This window comes from Lonchura striata, chromosome 15 (assembly GCF_046129695.1).
Source record: "Lonchura striata isolate bLonStr1 chromosome 15, bLonStr1.mat, whole genome shotgun sequence".
In the NCBI taxonomy this organism is placed as follows: Eukaryota; Metazoa; Chordata; class Aves; order Passeriformes; family Estrildidae; genus Lonchura; species Lonchura striata.
Window position 1 is genome coordinate 200,793 of NC_134617.1, and position 22,904 is coordinate 223,696.

At 41.9% G+C, this 22,904-nt stretch overlaps 2 protein-coding genes across 3 annotated transcripts in view; both read right to left on the reverse strand.

Annotated features, from left to right (window-relative positions):
• Positions 1 to 9,459, reverse strand: part of KDM3B (lysine demethylase 3B) — a 47,324-nt gene extending 37,865 nt beyond the window's left edge. Inside the window, exons 1-5 of the mRNA XM_021543077.3 lie at positions 9,217 to 9,459; positions 5,948 to 6,115; positions 3,470 to 3,583; positions 2,884 to 2,989; positions 1,288 to 1,412 (exon numbers count right to left, since the gene is read on the reverse strand). Of these exons, the coding sequence (XP_021398752.2) occupies positions 1,288 to 1,412; positions 2,884 to 2,989; positions 3,470 to 3,583; positions 5,948 to 6,115; positions 9,217 to 9,387 (684 nt within the window). The 5' untranslated portion in view covers positions 9,388 to 9,459. The remainder of the gene's footprint in view (positions 1 to 1,287; positions 1,413 to 2,883; positions 2,990 to 3,469; positions 3,584 to 5,947; positions 6,116 to 9,216) is intronic.
• A 2,040-nt stretch (positions 9,460 to 11,499) lies between these two features.
• LOC110477357 (C-terminal-binding protein 2) lies at positions 11,500 to 22,612 on the reverse strand. Of its 2 annotated transcripts, none has more exons than XM_021543078.3 (9): positions 22,471 to 22,612; positions 21,765 to 21,919; positions 21,530 to 21,674; positions 18,995 to 19,201; positions 18,168 to 18,382; positions 17,256 to 17,386; positions 16,948 to 17,075; positions 16,189 to 16,309; positions 11,500 to 15,138 (listed from the first exon to the last, which is right to left on the reverse strand). In XM_021543078.3, exons 1-9 carry the CDS (start codon positions 22,517 to 22,519, stop codon positions 14,967 to 14,969), a joined length of 1,323 nt encoding a protein of 440 aa, XP_021398753.1. In that variant the 5' UTR covers positions 22,520 to 22,612; the 3' UTR covers positions 11,500 to 14,966. The 2 variants fall into 2 exon arrangements, 1 of the variants encoding a protein (XP_021398753.1); XR_013340824.1 differs by having other exon boundaries at positions 15,066 to 15,138; positions 16,109 to 16,309; positions 22,471 to 22,605.
• Between the last annotated feature and the right edge of the window lie 292 nt (positions 22,613 to 22,904).

The window sequence follows — 22,904 nt, forward strand, 5'->3', positions numbered from 1 at the left end:
AGAGACCTAAACACACTGCTACTGTGCAGGCCCTCTCCCATTTACCTTTTCTTACTATCTCACTTCCTTAGTAATACTACAGTCTTCTAGTTTACCTTCTATCCTTTTGCTCCTTCTCTATTTCAACAACTTTCAGATTTGATTCCTACCACTGTTCCCTTATATTTGTTCTATTGAGCATTTCCAAAGGTATGCATTGTATTAAACATAGCTCTTGAATTTGATTTAACATTGTTACATGCATGTTCACTCTGCTAGATGTAGAAAGAACTACTGGAAGAAGCACATCAGTTTAGCCTAAGTATCCTCATCAGCGTCTCCCCAAAATAAGCAAGGAATACCCAATCTCTGTAACTGTTCTTAGAGATTACTTTATATTTCACAGCATGTACAAAAGAAACTCTGTACTTCCTAACATGTATCTGCTGAATGCACATAACTCCACAATTTCTATGCCTCTCCAAAGTACTATGCTGATTTATCCTACAAAAAAGTATACAAAGTATACTTTTTTCTCTGTGTGCCAGTGATAGAAGTAGTCAGACTGCAAGATTACTGCTCATTCAATGAATTCCATCTGCACATGGAAGAGACTACAGAGGCAGTGGGCACAGGATGAGACCTGAAAACCAAGATGGCATGCTGCTGCTACACAGCACCATAGATCTGCTCCTAGTTGTTCCGGAAAAAGGAAGCTATCAGGAGCAGGCCACTAACAAGACTGAGCTACCTGTCAGACTGCACAGAAGCACATAATAAAAACCAGTAACTAGCAGCGCAGATTCTCTGTGCTGTACACAGGTTTACTGATAGGGACAGGGCAAAAGTAAATAGTCTGAGTTAAAATACATAAATCAAGTTTATTTATACTAAGACTTCATCTGCTTTGCTAGAATTTTTTCAAACCACTTCTACAGTCTGTCAGATGGAAACCAAAAGAAGGCATAGGAAAACCACACTGTAAGGGACCCATAAGGTAGCTTTCTATGCACCAGCATGCTTTTTCTTCTGAAGAGTAATTTCCAATACTTTTCTCACAGCACTCACTTCCAATGAAACTCTTACAGCTTTTTTTTTTTTTTAATATAAGTGGCCTGTGTCACATCATTTATACTAGAAAGTCATCGTAACAGGAAAAAAACTGCGAATCGCAACACAAATAATTACTCATCTTTTAAAGCAAAAAACAACCCAAAATAACAAGTTTTGGTGAAGCTGTCATTCTCCACATATAGATATTGAGGAATGGTATTTTAGGAACACCAAAGCAGCGCTTCATATTTTTACCTCAGTCACAGACACCTCCATAAGACGAGTTATTGGGTCTTGGTGGCTCACAACACCACAGAGCCAGCTATTTTCATCCTCTGGTTGATAAACTTTAACTCGCTGACCTTGGACACTGTAAGGACCTGGAAAAGAAGGACTTTGAGTACATTTTCCAAACAAGCTTTGTGTCATAGTAGTTAAGAGCCATACAATAAAATGGTTCTGTGCACTTAATTAGGGCTTGAAATGCCATCTTCCACGTGGAAAGAAATTAAAACACCAGAGCTCCTGCTGCAAATCCTGTGTAACCAGGCATTTTATCCTAAAAAGTCAATAAGTCCTCATTGCTGTAACTCATGAATACATTTTACACATAAAAAAAACCCCAAATGTGCAAGACCAAAATTAAGTCTCTCCTTTGACAAAATCAAGCTACATGGGGGCTCCTTGCTAACTAAATTATTTTGCTTTCTAACCTACAGGTTAGTAATTATGTACCATCAATCCAGTGAACAGTCCCAGTATTCTGACTCAGTCCAGATGTGTCAAATCCCAGAAGAAAAGCTATGCGTTTCGGAGTGAAAACATGTATTTGGATATCCAACATCTCTAAACCGACCAGTCTTAGTTCTTTCACACAGATAACAGATCATCTACAGAAAGGTTTCCTCTCACCCTGCCCTTGCTTGCCAGATCAGCATGCTAAGCTTTCCTCCCGCCCTAAGTCTAGACAAAATAAAACCTCTGCTTATCTTGGATCATCAAAATCTACATGATCCAACAACCTGTATGTGACACAGCTAGAATCAGGCACTTTAGAAGAAGTGCCTGATTTAGTTAGAAGTTAGAAGAAGGCTTCAAACTGGACAAGTCTTAAGCTGCTTTCTCATCAAAGAAGTACTGTCCTCAGAATTTCTATGAATACACATTTTATTTGACCAAAAGGCACCAAATTCCTGTGAAGAATTACATGCTCCTTCAAATGTAAGACAGTGGTCTGTCTGTAGGGTGGCTCCCTGGCACAGGAACTCTGGATAGAATTTGTTTTAGTACTTGACCAAGATGACCCAAATCTGACAACCAAAGTCACAATCAGGCTTAACCCTAATACACAATCCAGACAACAGATATTAACTCTATGTTGACCAGCCACACCCACACATGTATTCATGTATTAAATAATTGATGTATTAATTATCAAAATATCAAAATTTGAATTGATATTACAAGGAAAGTTTCTGAGGATCAGCAGCTACAAAGGAACTTCACTTTTAAGTTTCCACAGTTACAGAATAGAACCAGAGAAAAGGACCAACACTTTAAAAATTCAAAACTAAAACTGAAATAGGGATGTTCTAAATACACAGACATTGTCCTACTGTCAACTACACCTTAAGTGGCATTCCCAGTAGGTATTTCTGGTTGTATCTAAGCAACTGCTTACCTGTATCTGTGATACAATAATGTTACTTTGTAAAGGACTTGCAAAATACAGAAAATCGACATTCAAATGAAACAGTATCAGAAACTATTGCAATGCCCTTTCACAAATTCTAGCATAGCCTTACAGCAGTTGCACAACAAAGTAGCTCTGAGAAAGAAAACACACCTCACCTCTACTAAATATCTCCTGAAGCTTCTGGTCGCTGATCAGCACATTGACAGATTCTCTTAGTGACGGCTGCTCCTGCAGAATCTGATTTTGACTCTCTGTTCCCATCTGCCAAAGACAAACAGTTTTAACAAAGTAGAGCCTTCTAGGATAAAAGGAACATTAGCTTTTACAAGACAGCTCTTCCTGGACTGCAGTCAGATTGACAAAAAAGAAAAAAGCCAGTAAAATTAAGAAAAGTATTACTGAACATGCCAGGAAGAATAAATGAATTAACTATGCAAAAGCTGTATATATAAAATGTGTATTCATAGAAATTCTGAGGACAAAACTTCCACTGTAATTAACAGCTACACAATGACAGCTAGCTCTCCAAATGAACAATGTAGAGAGTGTCAGTACTTTTCACACGCAAATAGAGGTCAGTGTAAGGACCTGGAAATGCAGGGAAACAAACACAAATATGTAACAGGGCAGTGAAAGGAAAAGATGGGTATGTTGCTGAAACAGTAAAAAAAGCCCCAAAACTAATCTGACAAGCACAGCACAAGGCTAAATTTACATTTCAACTGAACACAGTTCAAATACCTGAAATAAACGCAATCCACTGGCATCAGACAGGAAACGTAAATGTCTGTCCAGAAGAAACTCCACTGGGACCACAGAGCCCAACCCCAGCTTATCTACTAAAGGAGTAAAGGTCTGTGATGAAGAACAAAAAAAAAAAGTTACCAAAATGACTGAGCACACATACAGGCCAACAACAGTTGATTTCATGCCACTCAGGTCTTTAAAAAATTAAAAATTTTCATTTCTCAACTCGTATTGCCCAGTGCTTGAGTTTTAATGGAAAATATTAGTCATTATGTCTAAGCTAATAATTCTTGCATTACAAGCAGGAATTACAGACAACTGGATCCATTTTTCATAAGGTCTTAAAGAAGAAATTAAAACACCTGTGGTAGTATTTGGTTTTTCATAGGTAAGCACCTTCTGATGCTCAAGTTTAAAAAAAGGCTTTAGTAAAAAAAAAAGCTTTGGTTAATAGTTCAAGCTATCTAAGATATTTCAGATATAGCCTCATGAAAGGAGTGGTTTTATTCTTCTACAGAAGTTAGATGTAAGGAATTTATACACTTATTATTAAATGAGAGCATTTTTGGCTAGTGTTTTGTGAAAAACTAAAGCTCATAGCAAGTGTATTATTGATGTTCAAGATGCAGAGCAAATCACTAAAAATACCTAGTGAATTCAGAAACCTTGTAATAGAATCAAGACAACCTTAGAACATGCTGATGGAAGAGGAAGTTGCCAACCAGTCTTTGAAATGTGTTATCTGTCTCATGCTCACACTTATGTGATTTTAACACAAGTATTCATGACATTTTTCCCTTAACAGCTCTCATCGTTTGTTTATACTCCATTCTCCGGTACACAACAGAATAAATAGAAAAGTTTTGTTACTTAGTTTATCCAAAACTATCTCCTGAAAGCAAACAGGACTACAAAAAAGAGACAATGAAGAATGAAAACACATTCTTAAGTGATAGATCTTAAGCAAACAAACAAAAAAGAAACAAAACCCACCATCCCCCACACTCCTGAAACATGCCATTCCCTTTGTAATGCTAAGTAGTTGGTTTCCCATTGCAAATATGTACTCTGGTGCTTTGACTAACTGCAATCTGCATTCCCCTGCAGTTATCTGAGTAGGCCTGTAGTACCTAGAGAAAGCTTCAATGCTCACTCACCTGGCTGTCCAGAGTACAGAGGATGAAAACATTTTTACAGCAGGCCTACAGGTAAAGCTTGAGTTGTAATGGAAATAGTCTGGAATTATTACACAGTCACCCCCCCAAATCACTCAAATTTTGACCAATTTGGAAATCAACTGAAAGACACTAATCTTGTGTAAAAACAGTTTCCCAGATGAAACTAACTGGAGTTCATTCTTGGAGATAAGCTGGAAATACAATGAGAGGAAAACTTCACTTATGGAAAAAATACTCTCTACAGAGTCTTTGCTGTAAAGACCTGGTTTTCTTCTGCCTTAAGCCAAGTGCAATAAAGAAATCCTCAGAGAAAGATACAGTGATGAACTTACTGCTTTGAGCCTAAATGACCATTTGAAACACTAAATTCAAATTCTACCAAGGCACATGAACCTTGACAGGAAAGAAATGTTTCAATGTATCCATGTATAAAATGTATTAAAAAGCAGAGAGTAGGATACCAAGCAGTCCAAGGCCTGTGGGAGGACAAAAGAAACAAAAGAAGGGACAAATAATAAAAATTAAACAGCATAAAAATGAGGGAAGGATTCCCACATATAATGATATTTCCTCTTCAGAAGTCACTAAGATAAGAAATATACAAGGAATGCTCCTCACTATATACTACTCATCAAGATGTTTGTAGAATGGGTATATTCCGATATGCTAGCTAAAATAAACTGCCTTTGTTTTTAAGTGTCATGACATGTATATAGCAATGTGGTTAACCACATCGAGAAACATGAGAAAATTTTGGATGTCACGTTAGTTAATGCTAGCAACAAAACTGAAACTTTTTTTTATATTAGGAGTGGCCGATTCATGGTTTATATATCCGGCACAGCATGCAGTTTAGTCTCTTCCTGAAGATGCCTTCTGGTATACCTATTTAATTGATGCAACAGCTCATCAGAGCTCTAGAGTCCTTTGTAAGACCAAAAGGCTTATTCTCACAATTCAGAAAAGCCTGACATACATAAGGTTTTAAAATAGGGAAAAATAATCCCTTCAGACATATAACACATTTCTTCAGATACTAACTTGTAAATATCACTTTTCTCTACAATATGTCATAGCCATTTCTGGGGTAGGAACTGGAAGCATACTGCCTCTCCAATGCCTTCCCAAAGGCACTATTAAATGCCAGTTAAGGAACTCCTATTAGTAAAAGTCCACACCCCAAGCAATTTTTGAACCTGCAAATTGGTGCTCTGTAAAATATCTAAGCCTTGAGTTTCACAGCGGAGCTGATTATAACCTTTGAGGATCTAAGGGCTTCTGGTCAAATACTCACCAGTGCAGGCCACTGTGCCTGTGAGATTCTAGTCCCCTGAAGTGTAACTGGATCATTTCGAGGTGCCCAAACCAATGATCCTTCCAGCAGCAACACTATAACTTCTTCAGCATGGACTTTCACCCACGCATGTTGTTTCCAGTTACAGCCATCAAATTCCACAAAGATCTGATTAAAAAAAAAATTCAGACACCTAATAGAAAATAAGATTCTTACAATCTTTATGGGAAAAAAGACTGCAATTTTAGTATAAAAAATCAGGCTAAGTATTGCAATGTGAATACTGAGAATACATCCACATAGCTATGGGAAACAAATTAACAATTACTAACCTATGAAAAATTATTTATCCCCAAACATACATCACTGGTTTCAAATGCTGTGTTTTCCTATACAAAATTAAAGACATGAAAATTGTTCATCTCAAAATACAGATGGTGACCCAATGCAAGCCTCTTTCACAGTAAGATTTTTTAGAGAATCTCAACACTCTTACTTGGCATTTCAACAGACAGCCTATATCAGTATGGTTAACTGACACTCACAGAACTAAATGCTACAGCCTGCAAGGTTTGCATTTGCAAAACCCACTCTATATCAAAGGCTTTGTCTTGTCTTGTACATTATTAAACTCCCCGAACAAATGCAAATATTTTGGATGGCATGAGATTACCCAGAATTACCTACTTGCTAGATATTTAATAATTGTATTTACAAGCGTAACAATATAAACCACACTACACACACTACAAATCTCAATCACTATTCTGAGATATCATCCTCTCTTTTTTTTCCTATCACAAAGGACAACTGTTAAAATAATTTGAAATAACATGGCAAGAATGCTAAGGTTACAAATATCATTCCATGTCCTAACAACTGGAGCTATTACATGTTAGAAAAGTCACATTCCAGTCTCTCATCTACAGAACTTACACACTTGCTGAATATAATCAAATATGTCGATGAACAGCAAAAAATTACTAATCAGTTAAGGAACACCTTAAGCTGGATATCAAAACAAGGTTTTGTAATCATTACAAGATCACTGGGAAAAGACAAGGCACTAACCAGAGACAAATAACTCTCTGCTTTACCAATACACTGTATTAAAAGAAGTATTAGAGACCACTTACTCCTCTACCCCACTCCTCCCCCCAGAATCAAAAGCTCAAAACCCAAGGGAAGAATATGAAGTAATTCTCTTGATGAATTCTTGAACTCCATTACTGCTTAAGCTGCCCTGCCGAGAAACAGTGTCAGACCTTCCAAGATATCCTTCCACCAATTCAACAATTTTCAGCAATATAGTGGAAACTAGATTGAACATCTTTCAGTTTTCAGTGGGCCTATAGCTTTCTTAACATTATATTTGTGCTACTTTGCCAGTAGTCCCTACTCAAAACACTTTGTGTTCCAGGCCTCCTAACTTTCATGGTATTGTAGAGCTTGCCTATCCATTAAAACAGTCATGTCTCATACTTCCATCTCACATAAGAAAGGCAGTACTGTCCTTCATATGACACATTGAGTTATTTTGCCACTAGCATGCACCATGTACTTTTACAATATTAGGAACAGAAAAAAGCTCAACAGGTCTTCAATGATCCTGTTCTAGTAAACAGTCTTTCTTGAGAAAGAGGATAATACCTGTTTCCATTTAGTAGAGGCAAAGCTGTTTTCTAATAGAAGCATAATTTTTCCTCAGGATTTCTTCTAGATGCTCTGAAGATGGGAAAACAATTACAACTGACCTTTATATATATCTTTTGTGGACTAACCACAATTAGGTTACTCCACATTGTATCAAAGTAAGAATGTCTAAGAGCTACTCTCTGTAACCAAAATTTTACAGGGGAAAAAAACCCCAAAAATCTTTCAGAGGCTTTACTCCACCAGAAAAAAAAAAACAACTCAACAATAAAATCCATGCTTTTAAGTTTTATACTTGCCTCAACTATTTTACACAGTTCACTTTTCCAGTTCTTGCATAGATTTTTGAGAATACACTGTTTAGAGACAGCTACACCCCTGAAACAGTATTAAGTGGAAGGGTACTGATGCAAGGAGCTGGGGAGACAACTGCAGTGCTGAATGAAGGTAATGAATGAAAATGCAAGAGTACTGATGGCACACATGTCCAATGCAGTCTGCTACAAGAGCTGGTCTTCAGCTGGATCTTAGCCCTGACACACTTTCACAATTCAGACAGTCTCAAACACTTGACACATTTCGCTTTTGAAGAAACCCTTTCTGCATGGATTTTTCTCTCCTTCTCCTCGAACAAGTTAAGCAGCAGCTAGAGTACACAACCACAGCTCTCAACTGCAGACACAGGCTGCCAGGCCCACCAGGTTTGCAAAGCCAAACCTAGCACACTGCTTTCTGCTGACAACCATAGGTGTAGTTCTAGAACAAAGACAAGAAAGCAGTATCAGTAAAGGATGGATGTCAAGGAAACAGCTCAAATTTGGAACTCTGCAAACAAGCCCAAAGAACTTCTGGTAACTACTAATTTTTAAAAAACTGATCATAAAGAGAACTAAAACTCTTCACAAACACAGAACCTTATTTCTACTGCCATGGGACACTAAATCAGACACAGCCCTCCAAAGCAAGCCAGCACTTAAACAAGTGCCTGCAGGACTGATATATGCAAAGAGACACTCCAACAATGCATTTCAAGAGCTCTTTTTAAGATCTCCACCTATGCGTTTCACTGAGCTATACTAGAAATAAACCAGACAAATGCTGAAGAGTGCTTAAATACATTACATGAAGCCCAAATTACTACAACTAGAAACAAAATCTGAGACAAAATCAAATGAATGAGCCTCACTCAAAACTCAGCCCTCAATATATATTTTCATATATAATTGGCGCTGATCGAGAATATTTAACATCTTCCCGACGGAAAAACAACACAACCCAAAAACCCCCAAAACAACGCTTTGAGGTTATATACATAAATATCCATCAGCACCAGAAATGTCCCAGACGTATCTGTTTCACACGTATGTTACTTCAAACCACCGCACGGGCGGCACCGGACCCTTCACATACCTGCCCGGTCGCTCCGCCGTTGCGCTCGTCGCAGGCCGGACCCGCCACTTCCAGCCCCGGAGCGCGTCCGGCGGGCCCGGCGCTGCAGGAGGGCTCGGGCGGCCGGCACAGCTCGGCCGCGGCACCCCGCCAGCCCTCAGTCTAGCCCGGCCGACCCGCGGCCTCGTGCACGGTACTATGCGCCCCCCTCCCGCCCCGGGCCTCACCGCCAGGTCCTGGGGCACCGCTCCGCTCATGGCCCTCACGGTGCCGCTCCGCCAGGCCCGTGCGGGCAGCGCAGGCCCCGGCTCCGACCCCGCCGTCTCGCCTTCGCCCAGCCCCGCCGCCAGCAGCAGCAAAAGCCGCTTTCCCACGGGAGAGGCCGCCGCGTCCGCCATCTCCGCCGGGCAGAGGCGCCGCCGTCGCCCAAGCGCACCGGCCGCAGCTGCCGCCCGAGGGACCGAGAGGCTCCTGCCCCGCGCTGGGCCCGAGCACCGCCCGCCGCCGTCCCGGCGTGCACCGCGCGCTCGGCCCGCCCCACAAGGCCCCGCGCGGGACGGGCGGGACCGGGCGGTCTGAGGGGCCGGCGAGAGGGACGGTCCGGCGGCGGAGCTGGAGCGTCGGTCGGCGAGACCGGGCGGGACCCGGCGCTCTGAAGGGCCGGCGGGAGGGACGGAGCAGGAGAGTCGGTCGCCGGGCACGGCCGGGACCTGGCGCTCTGAGGGGCCGGCGGGAGGGAGGGCCCAGCGCGGAGCAGGAGGGTCGGTCGCCGGGCACGGGCCTTGCCTAGGCAGAATCGCTCGCGACCGCCAAGTCCAAAACCTGGAATTATCGCAGAAATGAAGGAGTTTTAACCTAAATTCTGAGGTAAACGCACAGAGGAACCAGTGCCTTCGTCTCAGGCTGGATCCCACAGACAGCATGAGGAACTGCTGCCGGCCCCAGAGGACCGGTAGCGCCTCATAGAGCGGGGTACTTCACTTTCTAGTGAGGCGGATTTTGGAAAGCAGGTGCATTTAGGAAGTAATTAAGACACAAAATCAGTAAGTGAATGAATTTAGCTGTCATGCTTAGTTAATACATCTGAACACTTATCATGTAGCACAGCACAATGTCCTAAACTTGCCCCTTTTCAACATGAACCACAAAATACTTAAGCATCCTCTAGTTTAAAAAAATTGTGTGACTTTGTTTCTGCTTGTGCAGCAAAGGCACACTAGCAGCACTAGAAATTGGAATGAGGAGCAGATGCTATACTCCATACCAGCACAAGGATACTGTTGTGTTGTTCTTTTGCATGTATTGTTTCTTTACTCTAGCAGAGTCCCATTTGACACTGAATTAGCAACAGCAAAGGCAAGTTGCTTGCTTTCACTTCCATTTATTCAAATAATTGTGCACAGTTGTTTTAAGCGGGTGACATTTCCTCTTTTTTACTTTCTAGTTGAAGGGATGTAATGTACTGACTGGAACATGGGCAAGGCCCAATGCCAGTTGAACAACTGGTACACAAAACTTCGAAGTATCATGGCACCAGCACTCGGTTTTCTTGTGCTGTACAGCATCTCTGAGTTTCAATTTGCTACACACCACTAGGTTTACTAACTCCCCTAACCCTGTTTTTTTTTAAGTACAGTATACCTACATGAAACATTACTGAATGGTAGCAGAGTCATCATGTCTTGCATCTAAGTGAGTGCCATGGTAAATCCAAGATCAGAACTACATTATTTGAAGACCAGTCTTTGTCCTCATGTCTTAAGTTTCTTTACTGAAACCGTAAGATCATCAGCTGTGCATCAGAAATAGTACCACCATGTGAAAGATTCCAAGTGCTCCTATGCCCCTTCCTGTTCCACCAGCTCAGACTCCCATTGCCATGATAAAGCAGACCAGCATTTCCCATCTCCCAGGCATGGTGCTGGGAGAAACCCAATGCCATTCCAATGGCATACAGCACCAGGTGGGCCAACAATGATGAAATTCACCAATATTAGGGGTTTCCTAAGTGTCATTAATAATTGACCCAGACAGCATAGGTCATAAAGCATGAATTAAATTCAATTTAAAAAATACCTAACAACTTTTCTATGCTAACCAACCTCTATTACAAGTTAGAAAAATTAGTTTCATATGCTGTATGTTAATTTCAAATACTATTTTACTGTGAAAAGGTAAAGACAGCTACTGCTGTTAAACTACATACTTAAATTGCTGCAAAACAGACATCACAATTTCAGCTTGTGAGAAATCAGGTAAGTAACCACCACTCTACATCCAAAGGTGTCCCTTAAGCACTGAACATGGCTTCTTCTCCAGACTGCCACCTGCACAGCTTTGACTGATGGTCAGTACTACAGCATACAAAGAAAGTAATTTGCCAGAGTGGCTGATCCAGGGACTGGTTTTGTGGAATTTAAATTACTTGAGATGTGGACACTGACCTGTACCGGTTTTCAACCCTCTCTTTCAATACTGTATCTAAGGCTACCCCTTCCACAAACAGCAGCCATGTTCTTTGGAGAACTTTATTAAAATAAATCCAAGAAGTAATCAAACATTTTATAATGAGCCAGGAGAGAACTGAAGTCAGGAAAACATTTGTACAGAAGACAGTGCTGTAAATTTTTGTTTACATGCTTTATTTCAATCTTTCACAGTTTAATCATTGTCTACAAAAATATATTTCTGAAACTCTGAGTCCTCTATAAAAAAAGCTGGTCAGCAGCAGTGACCCTGACAAACAGAATGTACCTTGGGATAGTGTGAGCACCTCCTGTAAGCAGATTAGTGCAGCTAGGGAACTTCTGCCTCACCCTGGGAGACTTCTGTTCTTTGGGATTAAAGCTCTGCACTAGTTCTGAAGAAAGGCATTAAAAAAAAGTCACTCCACTTCTGTATACTGCACTAAGCTTGGGAGGGGGAGCTGTAAGTTCAGTGTATCACACAACAAAGAGCGCTAACAAAGCACTTGGCACTCAGGGAAAGAAGACCTCGGGATGCTTTAGTACCGGTAAATTTTTCTTTGAGCTATCCATTCAAAACAGCCTTTGTCTGGTGATAATAGGTTCAGGCTGTCAGCAGAGGTACAAACAGCACACAAGCAGAGTAATCCTATAAATGCAAAGGGAGTCCTTCTTTGAGGACCAGATGAGGGTTTGTTAATTTTTACCTCAGCATTTTCTGCTGTGGCTTTAATCAAGAGGAAAATTACTGTCATATCCAATAACAAGTGTGCACTGTGTTGGATAGAACAGAGACACTATCAATGCTGTCAGCTTCAACTCCTTGGTACCCATAACTGGAAATATTTCTTACATCATCAATCATTTAATTCCTATGCTTACTAGTCACTAGTCTATCTAGCCACCAAAAATATGAACTGAGAAACTCATGTTTCCCCCAAATGAAATTTTTCTACTCTTCCTCTGCTCGGTTATTTGACTGTCTATAGAGATACTTGCAGTAATGAAGAAAAAAAAAATAAATTCCCTCTTCTAAAAAAATAACTCTATCTTGCATTGTGCTCTAGAAAAGACAAAGTCAATGCACTCTGATCCTCAAAGCTTGTAATTAGAAGCCCCTTATCACAAAATCTCAGACCTGAACCCCTAAGCAGGGCAGGAATTTTCAGCAGCAAATAAAGAATAGTTATTGACAGATTGCTTCCCTAATGTGGTAATAGAAGATGAGCTCTCTGAAAATTTTTCTACACCTGCTTGTCAGAGGATCTCTCTGAGTCAGCAGCTTGTGAAATCTGAATTTCCTAGAGATTAGAGAATTCAGGAAAGTGCTGATGGTTATTTTAGGTACACCATCAATCAACGGGCTTCTGACCTCCAGGCTTTTGTTCAGAAAAAGTTCTCCTGTAACTCATGCCTACCACCAGTCTGTCAGATCTGCTAGACCTGAGCAGCCATGGAGGTATATGAAGTAGAATCAGAATCATCCACAAAAACATAGAAGCCAAGAATCGTCACTGAAACAAATCCCTTATCAAAAAAAGACACACAGCACTAGAAAACTAGTATTATCTCACTAATACTAAACAACTAAAGTGTAAAATTTTCAAGAAAACACCTGAAGTTTACTTCTTGACTATTTTACTTTCTTGAATTGCTGGGGGGAGTGGAGAAGGGGAGGAGAAAGGAATGAATCACTGTATTAGTAGTAAGCTACTACAGAAAAGGCAGTATTGGAAAAAAAATTTAAACCAGAAAAAAAAAAATCTGAGAACTTAGTTATTCTGAAAGCTTTCCTTACCTTCCTAAACTAAACAACCTAAACAGAAGATTTTGTCCATACTTCAAGTTATTTTTCCAGTCTGTTCCCATCTGTTCAGCTTCCAGTAACAGACACACAACAGAGAATAATCAAGGGAGGCAGAGAAACCCACACATAGGGTATGCCTCCCATATAGCACCTACTTTAATATATCCAAACAACATGAACAAATCAATCAGATATTGTTACATCTTGTGCATGGAAAGGCTATAACTGAAGTGTAACAAGATGAAATTAAAGATGTGAAATAAAAGTCTTCTCCTGTGGACCCTCTTTGCTGAAGACTCCACACCCCTCAAAGAAGCAATTCATATTCAATCATTTGTGAAATGGAGAAGACTTGCCAGCAACAATCCTGCCTTGGCTTCAGGTGAAAAACAGCAAGTATTAATTCTCTTTTTAGTATCACAAAGCTTATTCATGTAAAACTGCTGTCTTGCATTGCCCTGCTGCCCTGCCCTGCTATAGAGATGCAATATATCACAAAATCATAGAATGTGCTAGTTGGAAGGGACCCATCAGGATCATGGAGTCCAACTCCTGGCCTTGCACAGGACACCCCAAGAATCCCACCATGTACCCACAAGCATTGTCCAAACACTTCTTAAACTCAGATAGGCTTGGTGCTGTGCCAGCCTCCCTGGGGGGAATCTATTCCAGTGCTTAGCCACCTTCTGGTTGATAAACTTTTTCCTGACTATTAAAAGCTGCCTTCTCCACCAGCATAGACAAGTGGGACATTATTTCTAGCTGATGCAATTATGCAAAAAGAAAAAAAATAATCTGTATCTTAAAGCTTAGAATTCTAGTTTGATGGATCCCTTCTGGATAAACACTGCCATAGACTACGAGGTACTTGTGTATGAGGAACCACCAACTGCAGCTGCACTTTATTGCTACTTGCTGTCTCTCAGTGCATGCTTTTCCTATTTCAGCATTTTCTTACCTTCTCCAAGTTACAGACTCCAGGGTGAAAAATTCTGAAGCCTCACAAGCATGGTTGCCACCAAAATACATTTGATGACATTTTAATCACTTCCAAACTATTTAAGAGACTGGCTTTGACAGTGTGACTTTTAACTTCAGGCCTAGAACTGCATAGAGAAAACTTTGTATGGTCAAGAATTAACAGTGCCTGTGCTATGCCTGTTCTCACAGGAAACGTTAATTAAAACAAGCAAAGTAACATACAGAGCTTAACCTGGCTGCCTTCTATCAAGGGTGTAATGAAGACAATAGTCACAACTTCTCAAATTCCCTAATATTTGTTCTAATATTCCCCATAGCTACACTTAAAAGAGGTTCAGCTACAAGTCATAACTGAAAAGTATGCACTTAAGTTTGGAACACCAAGGACCATCCCTGATCAGATGACTTCACTTCCATTTTCAAGCACACAAAGACAGTTCCCTGTCACAGAAAACTGAAGCAGATACATGGGAGAACTGATACATTAAGCCAAGAGGAGGCAAGGTCACTGCTGCCATGCCCCAGAGAAGGAGAAAGTTTCATTAAGAAATTATAACTAAAAGGTTACAAAATAAAGGCAAGAGCTAAAGTCTGTCGGCAATGAAATGCATTCTCCTGTCCCATGTGAACAGGAAACAGTGTCTGTAGGGTATTAAAGAAGGTCCTAGGAGGAGATGCCCTCCTACTTTTTTCTGCTGCCAAAGGAGAGGAGAGAAACACACTGCTATTGGTCAGTAGGAATCTCTCTGTCTGCATCCAGTTTGCTTGTCTCTCCTGGGGAAGGAGTACGTGGTGCAGAGTGAGAAACAGGAGGGATCCCATGAGCTACAATCCCTTCCACTACTGGTGGTTCTGTTAGCCCAGGGTTGGCTACTCCCACTACTCCTGGAGGAAACCTAAAACCAACAAAAACATAGCAATTACAAGCTTATCCAACAGACTTATTCAAAGGAAAAGGAGCCATGCCCTCAGACATGCTAAGAACAAATCCCTCTTTCTAACAGAAACACTCTGAGATAGAATACAGGAAAAGTCTCCAGAGCTGAAGAGTAGCAGTGGTATCCTAATGCCAAATGGCACCTGTTTGCAGACAGACCCAGACAGTCTGAGGTCACGTACTAAGCATTTGAAAACAGATACAAAGTTTAGCTGCAGCTGAAAAGATGGTGAGGCACTCTATGAAGGTACCTGGAGGGTTAGGAATTCCCTCCCCATCAGCAGCAAAGTTGTACGCTGCAGTTATCCTTCACTGGGCTCCAAGGCAGAAAAAGTAAGAAGCTGAACTAATAAAACAGCTAGAAGCAGGACAAAACATAAGAGCGTGACAGTCATGAATTGTTAATGAACTATTCTTCCATCACTTCCATTCTGCTTCCCTATGCTTCCCTTTCTCTCCATAAATACATCTCAACTCCTCTATATCTCTCATAGAAGGAAGGAAAATATATTTCCTACTTTGCAGACGGGAGACAAACAGAAGGGAAGTAACCTGTCCACATTCACTTTGCAGGTTTGTAACAGATAAACTCAAATACACTCTATTTAGACTACTGAACAAATCCATGGGACAGTGACTCAGTAATAGTCTGTATCTGGCTACATGTAAGAACTGTGCTTTGTTTTTATATATCCCTAATGCTATGCACAACTTCTAATGTAGAGCTGCAGACCTTCTTTGGGACATTCAGCAGGCTTTCTTATATTAAAGTATCTCTTGGGAATGTCTTCCAAGGATTTGGAAATATTGACCAGTATGCAGCTGGAATTTAATATGACCAAGTACATGTTAAATACCTGTACAACTTTAGAAGTGCTGCTGTTAAGTTTTGGGAAAGTACTATAGAGTATATAAGAACAGAGACATACCTGTTTGCAGGTACAAGCAGTTCTCAAATCCCTTTCTTACTTCAGCAGGAAGATATGCTTGGATAACCTGTGTATCTCACCTGTAAGCTGAAGCTCCATTGAGTTCTGGGTGGACAGTTGCAGGATCAATATTGGACCACTGAGCTGCTAACAGCAAGTACTCCTTATTAACACAGTTTCTCAAAGCGTCAGGTATATGACCTGCAAGGGCACCAAGAATGACCAAAAAAAAAAACCAAAAAACAAAAAAAAAAAAAACCCAAACAAAAAAAAACCACCAAACAAACAAACAAACAAAAAAAAAAAAACAACAACAACAAAAAAAAACAAACCAGAAAACAGGTAGGAGAGACTTGTTCCCTGCAGCATTCACAAAGGAAAGTAGAAAGGAAAAGTGCAAAATCTTTTCATCCACTTCCACAAGATAACACTGGGTATGGGAGACTCTCCTCTAATCATCTGGTGTCTGGGGATGGCAAGAAACTGATCTTTTCCTCCCACTTCTATGTTCATGTGAAAATTATTGCCACAAACTGCAGCTGCCAAGCCTCAACTTTTTCAAGAGACAACATGTACCACTCAATGAAAAAAAAATACAGTAAAACTGTCAACAGAATTATTGCAAAGGATTTGGAAGATGCAGGTAAAAAGGCTTTCCCAGGCAAAGAGCCACTCTGGCATTAGGTACAAGAATTCTCAGAAGGCAAAGATACAATTATCAACTTACACTCCAGGGCCAGAAACCACTTAATGAGTCTTTCAGAATAATCAGCATAATCCTTGCAGTGAACTAACAAAAAAACACTAATTCAGCAGCAGCTGCAAATCTTCTTCATTACCTGTAATAGCTCTGCGGATCTCTTTAGCTGCATCTTCTCTGGATTCGATGGAAGCCTGTTCACTGTACCAGGCAGTGTGAGGGGTGCAGATAACATTGGGTGCATCTTTTAATGGCCCCTGAGCAAAACTGGGGGGGAAGAAGAAGGTTTTTTTCCAGAAGTAATAACACCATCTGTCCTCTTGGACATCACTGCAACCCAAATAACAACAACAAAAACCACAAAAAAACCCAAACCCACCAAACTGCCAAAAGAACCATCCAGGGTAGGTGAACCACCAGACAGCAGCAGGCATGCAGGTACATTACCTGAAAGGCTCAGACTCATGCACATCCAATGCTGTTCCTCTGATTCTCCCCTCTTTCAAGGCTTGTGCTAAGGCTTTCTCATCTACCAGCCCTCCCCGGGCTGTGTTCACCAAGAAGCAGCCCTGACGCATCTGGAAGAAGAAAAATAGTACATGCATTGAGAATGAGACTTTTCATGGAAGCTAAGTGAATCTTGGGAAGTCTACTGGAAATGAGCAGGAATCTGCAGTGACTAGATGAGGTCTGGAGGAACTAGGAGGGCTTTCACTGCAAAGCTTACCACAGGGGAAATGCCTGCAAGCAATGCTTGAGAAATTTGCTTTAAAAATCAACAAACAAAACCACAAGACAACAAGGGCAAAAGTGGGACTCTCAAGTTCTGCACTCCATATTCAACCTACTATATTAAAAAAAAATATGAGGACAGGAACCATGGCTCAAGTATCCAGCTACATGAAACTGGACTACAATGTCCAAATGTCTCTCATAATAGCCCTGGAAAGTATTCATAGACTGTTTAGTCTGAGACTGGCTTTGCAGTGGGCTTGGGCAGAGAGGCTTTGGCAGTGCTGTGTAAAACAATGCACACAGTCCCAGCCACACCACATCTATATCTAACCAGCGCAATAAATTATTTTAAAGATAATTTAAAATTATAAAATCACCTAAAATATTCTTTATAAAGGAAACTACTTTGCAAGAAGAGCCAATCCTATTCTTCTCTTAACATAAAATTCTATACAGCACAAAGCACAGGCACCCGGATCCACACGCTCCCAGCCTCCAAAGGCAGCAGGAGGCACACAACAGAGGCAGCAGGATTCACACGCTCTCAGCCTCTGTGAAAGCAGCAGTTTTGGTTTGCATTCATTTCCACAGTGCTCTGTGGGGGAAATCAAGCTCCTGCTGCACCTGTTTAATAGTGAAGTCATTGATGAGGTGATGGTTATGTTCATTCAGGCTGCAGTGCAATGTGATGCAATCGCTGTGCATTAGTAGATCCTGCAGGGTTCCTACTCGTTGTAAACCCAAGGATCGCTCCACTCCATCCGGCAGATAGGGATCATAGAAAATCACGTTGAAGCCAAAGGACTTGGCTCGCAGAGCCACTGCCTGTCCAACTCGGCCTTCACAAAAGAAAACCCACAATCATCAAGGAAAGGCAAAACAAACTTTAAAGACAAGATAATGGGGTAGACTGGGAGCCTACCTACAAGTTTACTACCAGGGCCCAAGGTACTGCAGCCCTGGAAACTCCTAGGATTGCCATAGGGATCCAGAGGAGGCTTTTCAGTGTTTCTCCTATGTAACTAATTCTAGTTCTTCCTCATGCAATAGCCAGAGTGTAGTCAAGAAGCAGCTCTGTTTTCAAACCAAATCTAGACTCTGAGACAGAGATAATAATCTGACTACAAGAACTTGGGGAAGGAATTGGTAGCCACCTTCCAGACAGCTTTGCTACTGATACAGGACCTAGCATAGAAGGAAACAGTCACTGAGAAGAGCTGTGTAAATGTTCCAATTCTTCTAACCATATGAAATAAAAAAAAAAGAGTACCCAATCCCCTGACATATACCCAGTTCTTGAAGATATCCAGAATAGGGCACTAGCATTCCTTAGGAGTTAGTATGTTTCACAAAGAACAGTTGTAGAATTATGACTTTTCTCAGTATGTGACTCTTAGCTTCCCAAAAACGCTCACAGTTCTCTTTTCAGTCTAACAATTCCCATCACTTACCTAGTCCAATGATGCCCAAAGTCTCCCCACGGATACGCACAGCACCTCCAGCCACCTCTCGAATCTGTTCAACGCTTGAGGCTCGATTCCCCTCCCGCAGAGCCTGATGTAGCCAAGTAACACGGCGATAGAGGTTCAAGATGTGGCAGAGGGTTGAGTCAGCAGTCTCCTCTACTGAGGAGGAAGGGATGTTGCAAACTGCAATGCCTAGAAAGCCATAGAGGTCATATAAGATTTTTAGCTTCACAATCCTAAACCAACATAAAGCTCTTTAAGGACAAATGCTGAAAGATAATTGAGTACTCCAGAACTCAAGAAACACAGGATTAATTTCAGAACCTCATTCTACAACAACACAGATATGACCAGCCATCTTTTCAATCCCGCGGGAAATACCATTTCTTCCTTATAAATATCTATTTGATTGACACACTCACCAGAAAAACAAACAGAAATGAGAAAACTGGGCCATACAAGCGATACAATCAACTGTTTTAAAAGACCTGCAGTCAAAAAGATGCACTCCTTCCACAGATACTCCTGACAAATTAACAGGCAGATTATAGAAGAATTGAGACAGATGGCTGACTCCTCATGCCTCGTGGTCCAGATACTCATTGCGAGCATCAACCTCCCCAGGAGCAACAATAAGTAACTAACTCATTAAATGCAGACAGAAGTCCCAGGAGCTTCTCTAAATCCATTTGAAGTTAAGCTTAAAAATAACAACAGATAACACTCCCACGCTAGAATAACACACAAACACAAGGACCATAAAACCCATGGCTACAACTATCAAGTAAATTAGTAATGCAAACAGAGTTGAAGTCCTTGAAGCATAAATTACTGTCAGAAAAGGGAAAGATGGAACACTCTATGAAAATATGGTTGAAGTCCTGAGAAGTCTATGAAAAAAAATAGGAGGTGGGAGGCTAGAAACATACCATTTAATTCCTGCTATCCTTCATTTGACAAACCAGCGAAGAAATAAAAATAATTAGATGGAAAAATGGTCTCTTCCCAAACATAACCCTAGTCACTTGCCAAACCAAGGCAACTCTTCTACCTCAAAAGTCCACCAACCTAGCTAAAAACTAGAAATAAAATCCAGGCAATGGTTGAAGGCATCACTGTTTTGTAAGCCTAGTCAGAGGAGACATTCGGCTAAACTCAGACCATATTTTCCCATGAGAATTAGGAGAGCAATGACCACAGACAATCCCAGATATCTGACTGTTTTTCTCTATTTCCAATTTTGCCCTAATGCCACACAGGCAATCAGATGACATGAGTTCTGTTACACAGCCAGACACAGATTTGTGTTAACATACAGTATTATACCTAAATATAAAACAGCCCTTTGGCCTGAAGATTCAGAACACACAAGGAAAAATATCTTACCTCTGAATGAACTAAAAGGCCTTGCTAAGCATGAAAATAACTCTTACTTGCCCATTAAAAAGCAAATCTGGCCACATGTAAGGGTCATCACACTGTCGCTCCAAGGCAAAAGTGGCAAGCAACAGTCTGATGGTGAAGGAATATTGACTCATTTCACCTTGGATTAATGAATGCAGTGGGGGGAAAAGGGAAATCTTTGAATATGAATGAATCAAAGATATGGATGGTAACCTTAAGTAAAGAAGCATTAAGACTACGTTAGGTTCCAAATTCAGAACAAATATGGCTGGATGAAAGCCAAGGACCTTGACAGGAACTCTTGAGACTATTCCTTTGAATCATCCAAATGAAAAGGCTCTTTTGACCTAATTCAAGCACTAGCCCAATACACACTCTTCATTTATTAGAAATTCACCTGTTCTTACAGATCTGAAAATTGCAATGCTTGCCCATTTCAATTGTATATACTAATACCTGTATTTGATTTAAACTTAACAAAACCTGCATTACATTAAGGAAACTTTAGAATCCCTCACACTTATAAAACTTAAAAAAGAAGGGGAAGGATACTTAAGTGATCCATCTCACCTAGGAGACTAAAAGGTCCAGAAGTCTCATTGCCATCTGTTTAATAAATAGCATCTTCTTGTCACCTGATCCAGACACTTTTCACATGCCTAGGATTCTAAAGGGATAACTAATAAAGTTTTGTATCAGAACCTATTTGCATATACAAAATTAAGAAGAAAACTCATGAAGCATTTACAATGAGTTTATCCTGCACCAGCATTTGCAGGCAGCTTTCAGACATCAGTTTGCTCAGGGGTCACAAAAAGACCAAAGTCACCTCACCAAAAGTTACCTAGACACCATATTCAGATTCTTGAATCCCAAACAACAACAAAGACACCAACATCAATAGCAGAGCAATCTGAAAACTGAAAATCTTTATTTTAAGCTACCTACTGCCCATCTATTGGTCAGCTTCCTAAATATACCTGATACTGAGCAGCTCCAAATCTTTTTACATAGAAGTTTTTAAATGCACTCAGCTCATAAAGCACAAAAAGATGTGCAGTGTTCCATTTCACATTCAGTTCTGAACACAACAGATACCTAACGGCATTATCATACCTAATTCGGCAGCAGATTTGATGTCAACATTGTCATAGCCACTGCCAATACGCACAATGACCCTGAGGGCTTTGAATTTCTCCAGATCCTGACGAGAAAGGGTAATGGTGTGATACATCAGAGCTCCTACTGCCTCATTCAGCACCTATAACAAAAACCAGTCCAAATCAATATCTGGTTTAGTTACCTAAGAGGTAAAGCTCTACTTCTGAATCTTGCACATCTTCTTGCCCACCTTTTCATGGATTTCCTGAGTTGACTGGGCATCACAAAATGCCACTGTAGCAACATCCTTCAAGATGGGCATCTCCACAGTGCAATCTCGTCCATCCAGGAGTGCAACCAGTGGCCGTGCTGGCATTGGGCCATTCACAATAGGAGGCCGTATGCCTATTAAGAAAGTCAGCAGGAGTGATTACGTGAAAGACAAGAATTCTGGAACCCTCATCTGCTAGTCCAATAAGTTGCTAATAGTATTTAGGAACAGATGAGGCAAAGAAAAAGACATGAATACGAAACAAACACAGGGAAAAGACGCTGGGAAAAAAAGCACAACCACCTCTATCACCACATAGATGAAGGAAAATAAAGCATGCATTATCAATAATAATATATGAGAAGTGATCTGCTCAGTAGCATGCCATCTTACTCCTGGCTCCTGAAACGAGTTGACGAAGTCGCTTCACAACTCCTTCCCAGTAACTGGCCCTCCCTCCATCCCAGCATGCCCAGGTAATATTTCCCCCTTAAGTGAGCAGAACTTGTACATCCACAGAGCCTCCGACAGTCACTAGCATCCAGCCCGTTCCAGAAGGCCGCGGGAAGCACCTCGGCGGGCGGCGGGGCCCTGCTCGCCACCGGCCGGGCGGACGCTCAGCCCAACGGTCCCGCGGGGGCAGATGCCGCTGCCACGGATGCCGAGAGGCGCCCGCCCCCCTCACCTTCGCAGATCCGGTCCAGACGCTGCCGCTTCACTTTGTGCCGGTCCATGAACCGCGCGGAGCCGCGCCGCCCTCGGCGCCGCGGGACGACCCGGGACCCGTCACCGGCCGCCCGCGCCGCTCCGCGGAACCGGAAAGGCGCGGCCGGGCCCACGCGAGCGACACCGCCGCCGCTGAGGTGCTGCGCGCTTCCGCTTCCGGTGGCGGCCCGGGGCCCGGGCGGGCGGCGGGGCCCGGGCGGGCGGCGGGGCCCGGGCGGGCGGCGGGGCCCGGGCGGGCGGCGGGGCCCGGGCGGGCGGCGGGGCCCGGGCGGGCGGCGGGGCCCGGGCGGGCGGCGGGGCCCGGGCGGGCAGAGCTCGCTCGGTGCTCCTGGGCCACAGCGGCTCCCGGAGCAGACCAGGAGGGCCCTTACAAAAAGCTGGGAGGTGCATCCT

Excerpts from the sequence above, each read along its gene's own strand:
- LOC110477357 (XM_021543078.3), bottom strand. The coding sequence starts at position 22,519 with ATGGACCGGCACAAAGTGAAGCGGCAGCGTCTGGACCGGATCTGCGAA. Across the intron at positions 19,202-21,529 it reads CAAATCTGCTGCCGAATTAG|GCATTGCAGTTTGCAACATC; the intron begins GTATGATAATGC and ends ATGGCTTTCTAG. Across the intron at positions 17,387-18,167 it reads ATGACTTCACTATTAAACAG|ATGCGTCAGGGCTGCTTCTT; the intron begins GTGCAGCAGGAG and ends TTCTTCTTCCAG.